Source organism: Dermacentor silvarum, chromosome 4 (genome assembly GCF_013339745.2).
Source record: "Dermacentor silvarum isolate Dsil-2018 chromosome 4, BIME_Dsil_1.4, whole genome shotgun sequence".
In the NCBI taxonomy this organism is placed as follows: domain Eukaryota; kingdom Metazoa; phylum Arthropoda; class Arachnida; order Ixodida; family Ixodidae; genus Dermacentor; species Dermacentor silvarum.
Genome location: NC_051157.2, coordinates 205,479,974 through 205,493,116, shown reverse-complemented (window position 1 = coordinate 205,493,116; position 13,143 = coordinate 205,479,974). Strand labels below are relative to the sequence as shown.

The window sequence follows — 13,143 nt, the reverse complement described above, 5'->3', positions numbered from 1 at the left end:
ATTACTTAATTCGCGTGATGAACGCAGCCAAGTCCGCTTTGAGGTAATAGAAGCCGAGGTGGCCGCGCTCGGTTACCACTGGACATGGCAAGCGCTGCTGACATACTAGGAAATGTTATTATTCCGATACTATACAGAAAATAAACGTCGTTTAAATTTGCCCACGTGGAGAAAACACTGAGGGAGGTAGCAGCCACCCTGCGGGTATTTTCGGTGTTTTCGCAACGCGACAGGAAAAGCAGGCTTATCGGAAAAGAAAGCGCTACCTTCCAAATACGACACTAGGTAACGTTAGTTTGCTGGACAACAAAATGCGCTTACACGTTAACGTTAACGGTGGCGTATGAGTATATGTGATACGATAAATTAACACGATATGCTTCCACCGTATCCATGTGAACGCAGCTAACGACGTTGAATTTACGCAAGCACGTCACAAGTCATCCAGGCAGGGAGTCATAAACGGCCCGCTATAGCAGTGTTAAAAACGTTCTTCAGTTAAAAGAATGGGTTTTAACGATGGCTTCCGCATCTCAGAGCCTGAACAATGCCGGATCCAACTAAAATAGGACGACTAAATGTGCAACGACTGCAGGAAAGTGGCATCCTTCGGGCGAACACATCGAGAGAGAGAGCGACGATTAAGCATTCACGTTTCCCGGAATAGATGTCTGGGATGCGCCAAGTACGCTTCATTCCCACTGGGACAAGCAGCACACGCACACCACGGTACAAGAAAAACGAATGAAAGGTGCTACCAAACGTCTCGCTTCGTTGCTTTTCCCTTGAGGTGTTCGCGTGCTGGTATTTTTCACGCTGGGCATCTGGAGTTCGGAGAAAACGCGAATGAAGGGCTACATCCCAGAAAGGTCTAATGAAAGAAGAAACTTACTCCTCGGCAGCGTAGAAAGAGAAAAGAGCAGAGAAACTAGGCAGGAAAGGAAGGTATTGTGCGTGCGCGCGTGTATGCGTGAGGTAGATAGAAAAAAAATATATATATAGAGAGAGAGAGTTTGTGTGTGTTTGTGTGTGTGTGCGTGCGTGCATGCGTGCGTGCGCGCGCGCGGCACTTTTGCATCCCCCCTCCACCGGAATGTGGCCGACTCTGCGACCTGGTGCTCAGCACTGCCACGCCATAGCGACTAATCCAACGCCCGTGGCGGGTGGCAAAGAGAATAGCCCGAAAACTAGATATTACACTTACAGAAAATTACGCAAACCACACGTACTGTGGGAATTCATGTTATGCGAAGCATTTCACAGGTATACCTTAGGTATACCGGGTTACCCAGCATCGCTTGGAGTTTCTCAAATCGTCACCGGGTTAACAACGTGCTTGTGTAAAGGGGCAGCTGCGCGTCTGACGCGAGCGTGTGTGCGAGGACAGCAGCCAGACGACGGTTTCGACGATCGTACGACGATGATGGCCCCATTTCTACTGCGGCCGTCTGACACGAGTTTACGACACTCCGATCATTAGCGTGAGCATAGGCAATGGACGGGAGTACGAGAGAGGGACACGAAGGTCGTGACGTCATGAACAACTCCGTGTTATACAGTTGTTTGTACCTGTGTCATGTGGTCCTTGTTGAAACGACGACGGGATTTGTACTCCGGCGAAAAAGCATTAAAAACTGTTCGACCTGGGCCGATCACGGAGGCAGTACAGTATCGCGCAGCTTCTACATAGCATTGACTGCTACGAGGAAAGGACTGGGCAACGTGGACCGATCCCGAAGGTTGTGGAGAAACTGTCCCATGGCACACGCGCCAAATGCCTCAAAGAGGTAGGTAGACGAAGGAACGTTGTAACGTCTCTTTCACTCATATATATTGACACGTATACATGTTTATCTTTCACCGGTGGCCGCTTTCCACCGGCTAACAAGTGTTAAACGTTATCGCTCGGCGCAGGACGCGCCTGCATCGGAAGCTTCTCGAACGTTATCGATGCTTCTATCCTACGTCTGTTGTCACCGACACTCATGTAATCTGATCGTATGAGCGACGCGAATTGTCTAGAACTTTCTGGAAGACACGCGGGCATCAGGGATTAATCTGGAACCTTCGGTGACTCAGGTATAAAAGCCGACGCGTTTCGCCGCAGATCAGATTTTCGACGACCGCCGACTGTGATCGCCACTTTCGTTGTGCTTTGAGTGTAGCTTGCTTTTGTGGGCACAGGTTCGCCCAATAAAAAATCAGTTTCCTCATACACAGTTTTACGACTGTTTCCTTCAGCGTCACTACTACGTGACAATATATATGAGTGAATATGAATGGCTTGTGAGTGGTGGCGCTGGCTAACACTCCCAGAGTTAGTTCTAGTTGCAAAACATAAATACCCCAGAAAGCGGATGGGAAAACGGTTTCGCGGTAGCTAAATGGTGAGAGCATCGCACGCGTAATGCGAAGACGTGGGTTCGTTCCCCACCTGCGGACGGTTGTTTTTTCATCCGTTTTCATTTTCCATTAATTTATCATTTCCTTTAATTCAACTAGTGTGTGCAAGTAATTTCCCCTATGTTGTTCTTGGTGTCAATGTTTTTTGGCTTCTTATGATATGATTATATATATATATATATATATATATATATATATATATATATATATGACAGAATAATTTCATTTGCTTCAATATGAAGGTCTGAGGAATTATCACAGCTAGTCTGCAAAATACACGGATAAAACTAATGTTGTCCAACTCCCTACACACCCCAAAACAAACACCATTTTTGCCGCACAGTGGCTACTATAACAATCAAATGCCTTGTCATACTGCGACAAATAGCGTATTCAGCAACTGGTTCTTCTCTCTTGCTCTTTGTTTTTCGTTTAGTCTCAAACGGTATTCCATCTTCTGCATTAACTATTACGCAGCGATATTGCGTCAAGGGTTTGAGCGTTTGATACAGAATGCCTTCTGTCACCTACGTTTCACCCTGCTTCTACAGTAGTTCGTGGAGCAAAAGTCAAGGGCTATGACTCACGAAGCCATTTGCACCTAGGAACGTTTTGGAAGAGCCGGCGCCCACCAGTCGCGATGACAATCGCGACAGTGAAGATGCCCGGTGAGCGACGCGCAGTCCTCGCAGAAAAGATTCGCGATTTCTGGCCGGCGGTGTTGTTTCTGCTTTCGCGTAGCGAAGAGTCAGTGAGTTATTACAAGAGCTCAGTCTTTCATATGCAAGATGTGCTCCGGTTAGGAAAGCCAGGAAACCAGTTCACTGCCATCTAAAGCACGATAACTACGCCATCTTGCCGCGCTTGAGGCGTGCTTTTCAAGCTCCGGTACATTATTTTGCGACATATATCATCCTTAAGGAGGACGATAACGAGGACAGATAGGATTGAAGGCTTCAAAGAAATACGAATCTCTGGCTGCGAGCTATCTTTTATGCATTGATGTCACCTGACTTCAAGTCACAGTTTTCGTTCTTGTTACCTTTCTTTTGTCCGCTGCGGTCTTTTCCCCTTTTTTTTTCTAGTATGTGTCCATTCTATGTGAAAAAGAGTAAAGCCCGGTCCACATGGAACGAGCTTTCACGGCGAACTTCGTGCACCATGCAGCGCGGCGGCACGCCAGCGTGACGCCGCCGTGCTGCTTCCACATACGGCGAAAAACAGGCGGCGCCCGCCGCCACGATTTCTGTGTTGCTACAAACAGCGTGATTTCATTCGCAGTATAATGCAGTGAAAAATTAGTTTTGTATTTGCAAATGAACCATTATTCTGCAAGTGAACCATATTGGTCGCGCATGGACGGCTGTGATCAGTCGATCATTGTACGCGATGCGCGCAGCTTTTGTCGCCGTGTTCGTTCTATAGGCTCTTTGCCTGGCTAGCCAATTCAAATGCGGCGGCAGAAAGTCGGTCGCGACCGCGCCCTGATTGGTCCGCGCTGACAGCCTTCATTTGCCGCTTCCGGCGAGGGGTTGACCACCTGCGAACATATCTAGCCCGCCCTCATCGACGGCGAAAAGCCGCCGGCCGCCAGGCGGACGCCGCGCGCGGCTGTTCGCCAGCTTTTCGCAAGAAAATCGCTCCATGTGGGTCGGGCTTAACCGGCGTCGTTTAAGGTCGCCAAGATCATCTCAGTATGACGTAATAATAATTTTTAAAAAGGCAGAGCGAAACTTGCGTGGCTGAGGGCCGTAGATTACAGTTGATCAACTGGGTTTCTTGTAACTTGCACCCAAAGCGCGTCACACCAGCGTTCTTACGAGACCACCTGTCTCAAAATGTGGTCTTCACGATAAGGAAGCGCATATTGAAAGTCTAGAAGGCACAGTGCCTTAGGAACCGCGGTTGAACACGATTGACCGAAACGCCGCCGGTGACGGTCTGATAACACGCCGTGAGGATTATTTCGTTTGCGTGTCGCCCACGATAGGTTAGGTTGGGCATTAGGTGTAGCGGCGTACTCTCACAGCGGTTGCAAAGGGCATCGAACGTCGCCAGCGGCGTTTCAGCCAATCGTGTTCAACCGCGGTTGCTAAGGCACTGTGCCTTCTATACTATCAATATATGCGACCGCATATCGCACCCATGACTTGGCGCTCTGCTGGAGAAAGCCGTACAATCTGAAGCACCGCCGCAGGGGTACAGGCGACACCGAGAAGACGACCGGGTGCAGACGACAAACCATCGATATCGGAACACCGATCGTAAACATTCTGAAAGCCGCAACAATGCGTGGTTTACGGGAGACGTGCTGCACGAGCTCCATACACGAGAACGAGAGAAAATCACCAGCATTCGTTGTGGTGTTGGCCCACCATTTTAAATAGTGGTGCGCACTGGTTGCCAACTAAGTTCCTCAGTTCGCGAGGGCTCCTTCGTCCTTCCGTGTTCAAATTTGCGCTGCTTTACAACATGACCCTCATTGAGTTTGCAATCGAGCTAAATTGCGTTCATGCAGCTCCTGCAATAAAAACAATACAATCGTTACAAAGCTGTTGTGGAGCAAAAGCAAACACAGCCCAATGGAACTGCAGCCACTATATTTAACAAAGCGAAAACAAAACACATTTCGGTAACGAAGATATGTAATGTCCTCAAACACTAAACGGCAGAACGAAATTTCGTTTTGTAAATGCAGCTTGACTTCAGAATGCCGCCGTTGAGAAGCGAAAGAAGAGCTCAATTTTTGTAAAAGTTTATTATTCTTCGCCTCCTCGGTGTTTTCAATATTCATTCTTCTGGTCATGGAGTCATTGCCCCTCTGGTGCTGAGATCGTGTCATGGGGGTCGAGATGCTCTCCTAGGTCGTGCTCATTTGTGGCACGTAAATGTTGGTAGCCATAAGGGTTATCCATAGATGGCCACGGCCCTCTGATGCTGAGACAGGCCGTGGGTATTATTTGCGCTTAGGTTTGTGTGCAGATTAAGAAACCCTAAGCAGCTGAACAATGGCCATCTCTCATTCCCAGGGTTCTGATTTCGGTCGGTGTACGTCACCACACAACCAAGTAACTTATTCGCGTTTACCACGATATTTCATGCGAAGCAGGCAATCAACTGCTACAGAATGACCTTAATAATGTTTTTCGTGGCGTGACCCTTAAAACATACGCCTAAATTTGCCAAAATGTAATTAACTAACATTTGTTCACAAAAAAAAAACTCCTTAAAGCAAGGCATGCAAGACCAAACCGCCGATCGTCAGCGAGCACAAACATCCAGGAATTATTTTTTTTGGCAATTTAGCCTGGAATGCACACATTGACGACATAGTCTCTGAGGCGAGTAACACACTAAGCCTTTTGAGACGCAACTTTAAGCAAGCACCTGGCATTCTTTTCAGGGACTCTTTATGTCGACCGCATAGCCCACCTTTAGAGTACGCATGCAGTGCTTGTGAACCTCACACTGAAGAGCAATAGCCACTCTATGCCTTGAATCTGCTCTCATGAAGTCGTGCTCTCACGCGATGCAGGCTAGCTTTGACAACCAATTGGCGAGGCTACAGACAGCCGGCTACCCGAGCTCGGTCGTAGGGGCCGTCTCAAAAATATTGCTCCAGAAGGTGAAGGGCAAAAAGCATATGCCTAACCCTAACCAAAAAAGGATGCAAGCCCGCAATGGTGCCATATGTCCACAAACTTTCCCACAATTTGAAGAAAGTCGCAAATAGGTTTGGTGTACCTGTTGTTTTCTCGGCGCCACGCAAGTTGGCTGGACTGTGTCCGCGGATTAGCCGCGTTGACAAAAAGTCAGGATGCCAGAAAAACCACACCAGACCTTATGTGAAATGTGCGACTGGCGTTGTATATGAGATACCGCTGAAATGTGGGAAGTCCTACGTGGGCCAAACGGGAAGATGTGTCAATGACAGGGCACGGGAGCATGAATTGTCAATCATAAACAAAGGTAATGCGCACTTACCTGCGCATTGCATGGTTTGCTTGGCCGGCACATGTGAGCCACTACTGCGTGACATTAGACAGTTTTAGTCACACGTACATGGAGACTTCACGTGCGCAAACGTGAACAGTCTACGTACCTTACGTGCACGCCATCTGAAACGCTTTTAGCTACACGTACGCGACGCACCACGTAGCTACATCTATCGGGAAATATGAACAATTCCATTCAAGATGAGTATTTCAGCGAAGCCAGTGATGTGCATTGATGCGTGCCGGTCATCGTCTCCGCAATGCCCGAAAGTGTTTTGTGCAAGCGTAATCTGCTGTCATCGTTGACATGGAATGAAATAGATGACCAGTCATCCTGTCGCCGTGTTTCCATGCAAGCCATCTGCGCGCGCTCAGCACGCTATCGCTTGTTCGTGATCTCGCGAAGCCCCCGCGCGAAGCTTTCTACGTGCGCAAGAAACGCACGTAAAAAATCGAATCTCACGCACGTCCGTGAGACCAGCGCGCGGCCGCTACGTTCTGCGCATGCGCACTGCTTACACGTAGAAGCTCTACGTACGCAAAGCCTCTATGTGCGTGTAACTAAAACTGTCTATTAAGATAATTGGCAAAAGTGGTGATAGGTTAGCTAGAGAACTTTTGGAGGCCTATCACATAAAAGAGAGAGGCACGAGTTGTATTAGTGATACGTCTGTTTTTCTGTTTGACAACGAGATGCAGCTGCTAAAAACGTCACTGTAATCGCCTTAGACGACACTGACACGCGCATGCGCATTTGTTGACTCCCTCTTGCTCTGCTTGAAGAGTAAAACAGTTGAAGTTCAGCGCCTGACCTATCGTTTCCTACTTTTCTTTCCATGTCTTTCTTTTCCTGTTCGCGCAACCATGCTTTCCTCAGATGTCAACCAACTCGCCCAGCAACAAATTCTACTCACTGAAGTAAACATTGAAACTATAGAGCGCGCACAGTGGCGAGCGGCCCGTTTTGTTACATGGCGAACACACTTATATAGATAATTTTACCTCCGGGATGCGCGAGGATTGCCTCTCCTTGAAGATACGCGGAAATACTTACTGACATCTTTGATTTCTAAATGTACCACAGAGAGACGGAAACTAAATAAGAATACACCGAGGAGCCAACATACATATCCACCCGTACTGATCGGCTGTTTGAAGGTACAGGTGCTTCTTCCCGGATAAACCGATTTTAATTCGTTGTTTTTTTTTTCAACGAACGACTGGACAATGAAATAAGCTTCCAGAGGAAATTGTGTGTGTGTCTCCTTCAACACTTTCTTCCTCTCCTCAGAATTTTCTTTTCAGTCAAACTGGCAAGCGCTGATATTGGGTGATTGTTTTGCCTATCTGTCTATATCGCTTATATTTAACTTTATGTGAGCATTTGTTGTCTATAATAAACTAAGCTTTTCCATAATTGATTTTCTGTTCAGAAGACTGAAGTCAATTTGCGTCTTTTTCTGTACTCTCTTTATTTCGAGCGCTGTTACTCTCCACAATAATACCCCTACGGGCGCTGTAAATAAAAAAATGAAGTTAAATAAATAAATATATTAATTAAATAATTATTATTAAAAAACACCACTTTCACCTGCGCTGAATGGAACGAAGTTTTGTGAACGAATAGCAAATTTGGGCGTACTTCAGTCGTTCTTATGCAGGAGAGTGCATAAAAATATGAACAAAAATAACCCCAAACCTAGTTGCCATGTGGTATATTAGTGAAAGAAAAGACTGACAACAATAATAACATGAGAAATATACATATACTTCTGACACATGAATTACGCAATAATATAGTGACGTGACGGCCCGTATGCTTATTGTCTAGGCTGCGTATGGAGTAAAAGCTTGCGAAAACGAAAATGTCCGTTACGTAACAGGCGGCGGTCCGCCTTGCCAGACTCGTGTGGAATGCGAGAATCGAAGCGAGGCGATGTCTTTTCACGAAACCCGAGCGAGCGCTTCCGAGGTCAACCTGCGGTTGACTCGCAGCCATGAGCTCATTAAATGAAACACAGTGAGAGAGAGAGAGAGAAAGTAAAAAAAAAAAACTGTCACATCAGCGAATTTGCTCAAGTTACTGTATGTTGGCTAAAAGAGAGCAGACTTACGGGTTTGTCCCCCCCCCCCCCCCCCCCCGGTGTGCTCTTCCTTTGGGTAACCGCTGTCACGTGTGCCGACAAGCATCCACGCAAGTTGTAAAAGTTGCCGACAAGTGAACTCAACAACATTGTTCGTGACAGCAGCAACTCGTTGCTACAGTTGATCCCCTATGACTAACGGCGGCACAATTGCTGTTAGTTGGCATATCTTGTGTTCCGTTCAGCGCAAAGTTCTACAGACAAGGTTCTTTTTTTTCTAATTTAGTTAAAAATGTATTAATCTCTTGCAATACTTGGCAGCTATTTCACCATATTTTATGCGGTGAAGCATCCCGCGTTTCAATGCGAGGTTGCATGGGGATAGCTGCGAAAGAAAGATGAGAGCTGGCATCGTTCAATCAACAACGCTTGAAAGTCCAGAAACAGCTGACTGAACAAGCACTCAACGCCAGTAGCTCGCTAAAACTGCCTCCTGGAATTGTTAAGTGCGGCTGGACGCGTAACCTTCGACGCTGCAACCTTCGTGCTGCAAGGGAATCACTTGCAGGAAACGTTCGCAGCTGCGCCCGAAGACTGTGAGTAAGCTGTCGGACCATAATGCTTTTTTTTCTAGGACAAGAACGTCGCGAATGTTACGCCACATTGTTTGTTCCGAGGCTTCCCGCCATCCACACGTGATGCGGTGGTTACTACATCTAACACGGCACATGCGGACTCCTACCAGCTCACTACTCCGCACATCTCGCTCGACGCACACGAGATGGCTGACGTACGCATCCCTAGAAGTGGAAATAAAGCAGGAAGCGCATGACCTGAGCCCACAATGTTTATCACCGTCTCTTCCTTAACGGTACGTCCTCACTGATTGCTATAGCGTATCCTCGGCCTTAGTGTGCCATGAGCGACAGGTCGGCCATCATGCATGGTAAAACGTAATTGTGCGAAAAGCCTAGTTCAGGTAGATCGGCCGAAACTGACGCATTACGCTATACCTTGAATACGCAATAGATCCACTTTGAATATTTCAGTATATCATTGAAGGCCATAAAAAAGGACCGTTTGTGTGCTGAAAGGATCAAGATGGCATGATTCGTTATATTTAGATTCTTTAATGTGTAGCAAAAAAAGAAAGAAATGAGAAAAAGAAACACAGGCGAACGACCCAAGAATACTCTCACTCCAGGGGCCTTCATTGTATCTTTGGCCTGCTTTTCTTTGCATCGCAAAGAATGTTCAACATAGCCCACTAACACATGTTAAGCAAGGAACTTAGATATGGGTTCCTGTTCTAACTCTGTACTTGTGTCTATGACGATTTTAGTATTGTGCTACTAATGGTTGTTGTTTATGATACCGCAAGGTCAATATGTATACGGGGTGATCATTTTTATGTCTCACGTAATTTTAAAAATCACCTGTGGTATAGCATAATTCTTGTCCTTGAGCTGTATTATTTGAAGAGGCGGACTTACGAGACATTACAAATTAGCAAACGTTGACTAATTAACTTCTTAATTGATTACTTTACGGCAGATATTGCAATTTTACAACTGTAGCCAGACAGCCTGCAAGACGTATCCACTTGAAATGACATTTTGGGATTACACTAACTACAACATTGTATTACTACTATAAATGTTTTTTTGAACTATTTCTAATCGCAATTAACGCGTTTTACGAATGTATTCTTATGCAACAAAGAACAAAAGGTCTCGCTGCAGTTTATAACTTTCGCACCTCTTTGTTTACAACATGTCCTATATTTATACACACACTCCCAGGGTTAGTTCTAGTTGTAAGACAAATACCCCAGAAAGTGGATGGGAAAACGGCACCGCGGTAGCTCAATGGTGAGAGCATCGCACGCGTAATACGAAGACGTGGGTTCGTTCCCCACATGCGGCCAGTTGTTTTTTCATCCATTTTCATTTTCATGAATTTACCATTTCTTTAATTCAATTAGTGAGTACACGTGATTTCCCATATGTTCTCCTTGGTGTCATTGTTTGTTGACTTCTTATAATATATATATATATATATATGTGTGTGTGTGTGTGTGCGTAGCGTCCTTTAACAATACAATACAATCTCAATAAGTAGACAATCACTGGAGTGACGGCCAATGAAGTCACTTATGAAAAAGAATCTTTGTGAACACCGGCTCTGGAGCCCGTATTCACCGAGCCGTTCTTACTGAAGCGGACCGCGAGAACGACGACCGGTCAATCATAGAAGCGCGGCTATTATCAGCGAACGCTGCGGGTCAGACCACCGACAGGCAAACCTTACGAAGCCAAAGAGTTGTGAGTTCCGCAATTGCGGACGTTGAAGAACGACACCCCAAGCTGACAAGAACGAAGACTTGTAGATAATTACGACGAAGACATTGAAGTATTCATTGAAGCAGGGAGGAATGACCAACTTTAACCAAAACGGAGCAATTCATAAGCAAACACGAAATAATGCAATGGTATAACGTGGTAATATGATTCGGCGTATAAACCGGTTACCATAGTTATTTGAACGTGTATAAACTGATGCAAATACTTTAATTGTGTTCATTTCATGCGCAAGCGCGATCGCATATTTCACGTCCGCGATACATGCAGTATTTCAATGATATGTGACTGGTATTCGCACTGAGAATTAACGCTGCTAAAGAAGCTGCTTGCGTTGGTATAGAGGACCCGGGACATGTAGGTAGTGGCTCACGATATTTCGCATATTTCGGGCAGCAACGCATAGTGCGGTCACACGTTGATACTGCAAACACACATAAGGCCTTGTACAGACAGCAATATTAGGTTGTTAAACAGTCTATTTAATTGACATTCTCCGAAATAATTGATATTATTACTTTCACAGCAAATGTCATGGCACTGGTGACATCCGGCGTACAATATGTCATTATTAGCATGAAACATTACCTGTGATGTTACAGTCACAGACATAGCCGTAATCATGATATACGTCCGTAGAATTGTACCAAGGGTTGCCGATAAACTTTGCCAACAGGCGAAAGTTAGTTGAAGTCAACAGGACCGACTTGAGCTTGTTTTGTTTTTCATCAGCCGGTCTTGTCCACATCCACACTAGCAGTCGGGAAGAGCAAGTGATTGAAACATTTGCATGCCTAACGCTCGAGTAAACAGTCACATATTGGTTTGTTCGAATGTGCTTAAGTCTACTGAAATGTGCTATTCTTCAAGTAATCTTACGTAACATAGCTTACAGACAGTTAGGTAATCTCGCAAAGAACGGCTGCCGTTTGCGGTCAGCCTTCTGACAATTGTGAATTGAGCTAACTTTTGGGAATTTGGCAAGAAAACCTGTTGCATACATACACTTGTTAAAGGCGTAGGTATTGTTACCGACGTATAAGGTGTCATCTCACCGTGAGCAGAAAGATCGCACGCATTGAATCGGGCGGTGAACCATTACTTGAGAAATTTAGCTTGACTCTGACGTTGAAAGTGTGAAAGTGCACAAAGCAAGAAATAAGGCCGACACCCGGCATATTCTTTACAATTTGCCGACACAGTGCATGAGAGTAAACTGGTCGAGCCCGTCAGGTTAATCTCAGTGCATTTCCTTTGTATCACTCTGCAAGAGCGTTATGAATAAAAATTCTGCAGTGCTGTGACACACTACAGCGACCAGAATACCGAACGTGTGATGGCAAATTTCCAAATAAAATAAAATTAACGAAAAGCATTCAGCACTTTCATGGCCTACTGCAGTAAGATGGCGATGCTTCATTTGGTTGAGAAGCTGTAAATCGCGAAAAAAGGCCTATATGAGGGTAGTGATTTTAGAGGGAGAATCACTTACTGCCAGTTATAGTCGTGCAGTATTTCCGGTGGTAGCTGCGTTTCTTGACCGCCGGTTCCGGCTTGGGACCATATGCCAACGGCCGCCATGACACCAGTCGCATCAGTATTTACGCGAAACTATGCACCACACTTCTCTGCTGGACACCGCGCACATCATCACCGCCATGATCATCATCAACATCACTGCCATCGCCGGTGCGAACAAGAACCAGGTCACAAACGCGGCATCGCCTTCGACGCATCTCACTGAAAGCAGCACGTCAGAGTGTCCCACTATGAAAAAAAGACACGAAGTCGCTGGGTTGGTAAAATCCGCCGGGTCACCGCGTTGAACTCGAGAGGGAAGTGATCGTCATTTTCTATTGCTGAAGGACGGCCATGCGGAGCTTGCGTAGCGCCGTCTGTCCCCGAGATAGGGACTCGCGACGACTTGACAAGTGTCTCGGGTCCGTCGAGCTTCATTATCGCACGTGGGACGGCGAGAGCAGCAGTCGAAAAGATGCGGACACCGCTCGATTGTCGCGGGGACGTCGGTGGCGGCCGGCCCGGAAATGTCGCACGTGATATAAAACGTGCTGCCCTGACGCCCCCTCACAAGCCTTCCAGAGACGATTGCGCGCAGCACTGTGCTTTGCGTTGGAGAAAATTTTTTTTTTCTTTTGACGTCTGCAGCGTGTGCGACGCGGCGGCTGGGTCTCTTTGGATAGGATTTTTTCTCCAGCCGTCTGCTGCCGGCTGTCGTCTGCTCCGGCAGGTTATTGCACGCGCTAACGCCGCTGCTGTTTACGCAACGGCGCCACGAAGAAC

General features: G+C 46.4%; 1 protein-coding gene across 1 annotated transcript in view; it reads right to left on the bottom strand.

Moving 5' to 3' along the window:
- Positions 1 to 12,909, bottom strand: part of LOC119450905 (potassium voltage-gated channel protein Shaker) — a 311,904-nt gene extending 298,995 nt beyond the window's left edge. Inside the window, exon 1 of the mRNA XM_037714376.2 lies at positions 12,335 to 12,909. Within this exon, the coding sequence (XP_037570304.1) occupies positions 12,335 to 12,423 (89 nt within the window). The 5' untranslated portion in view covers positions 12,424 to 12,909. The remainder of the gene's footprint in view (positions 1 to 12,334) is intronic.
- Positions 12,910 to 13,143: the final 234 nt, after the last annotated feature.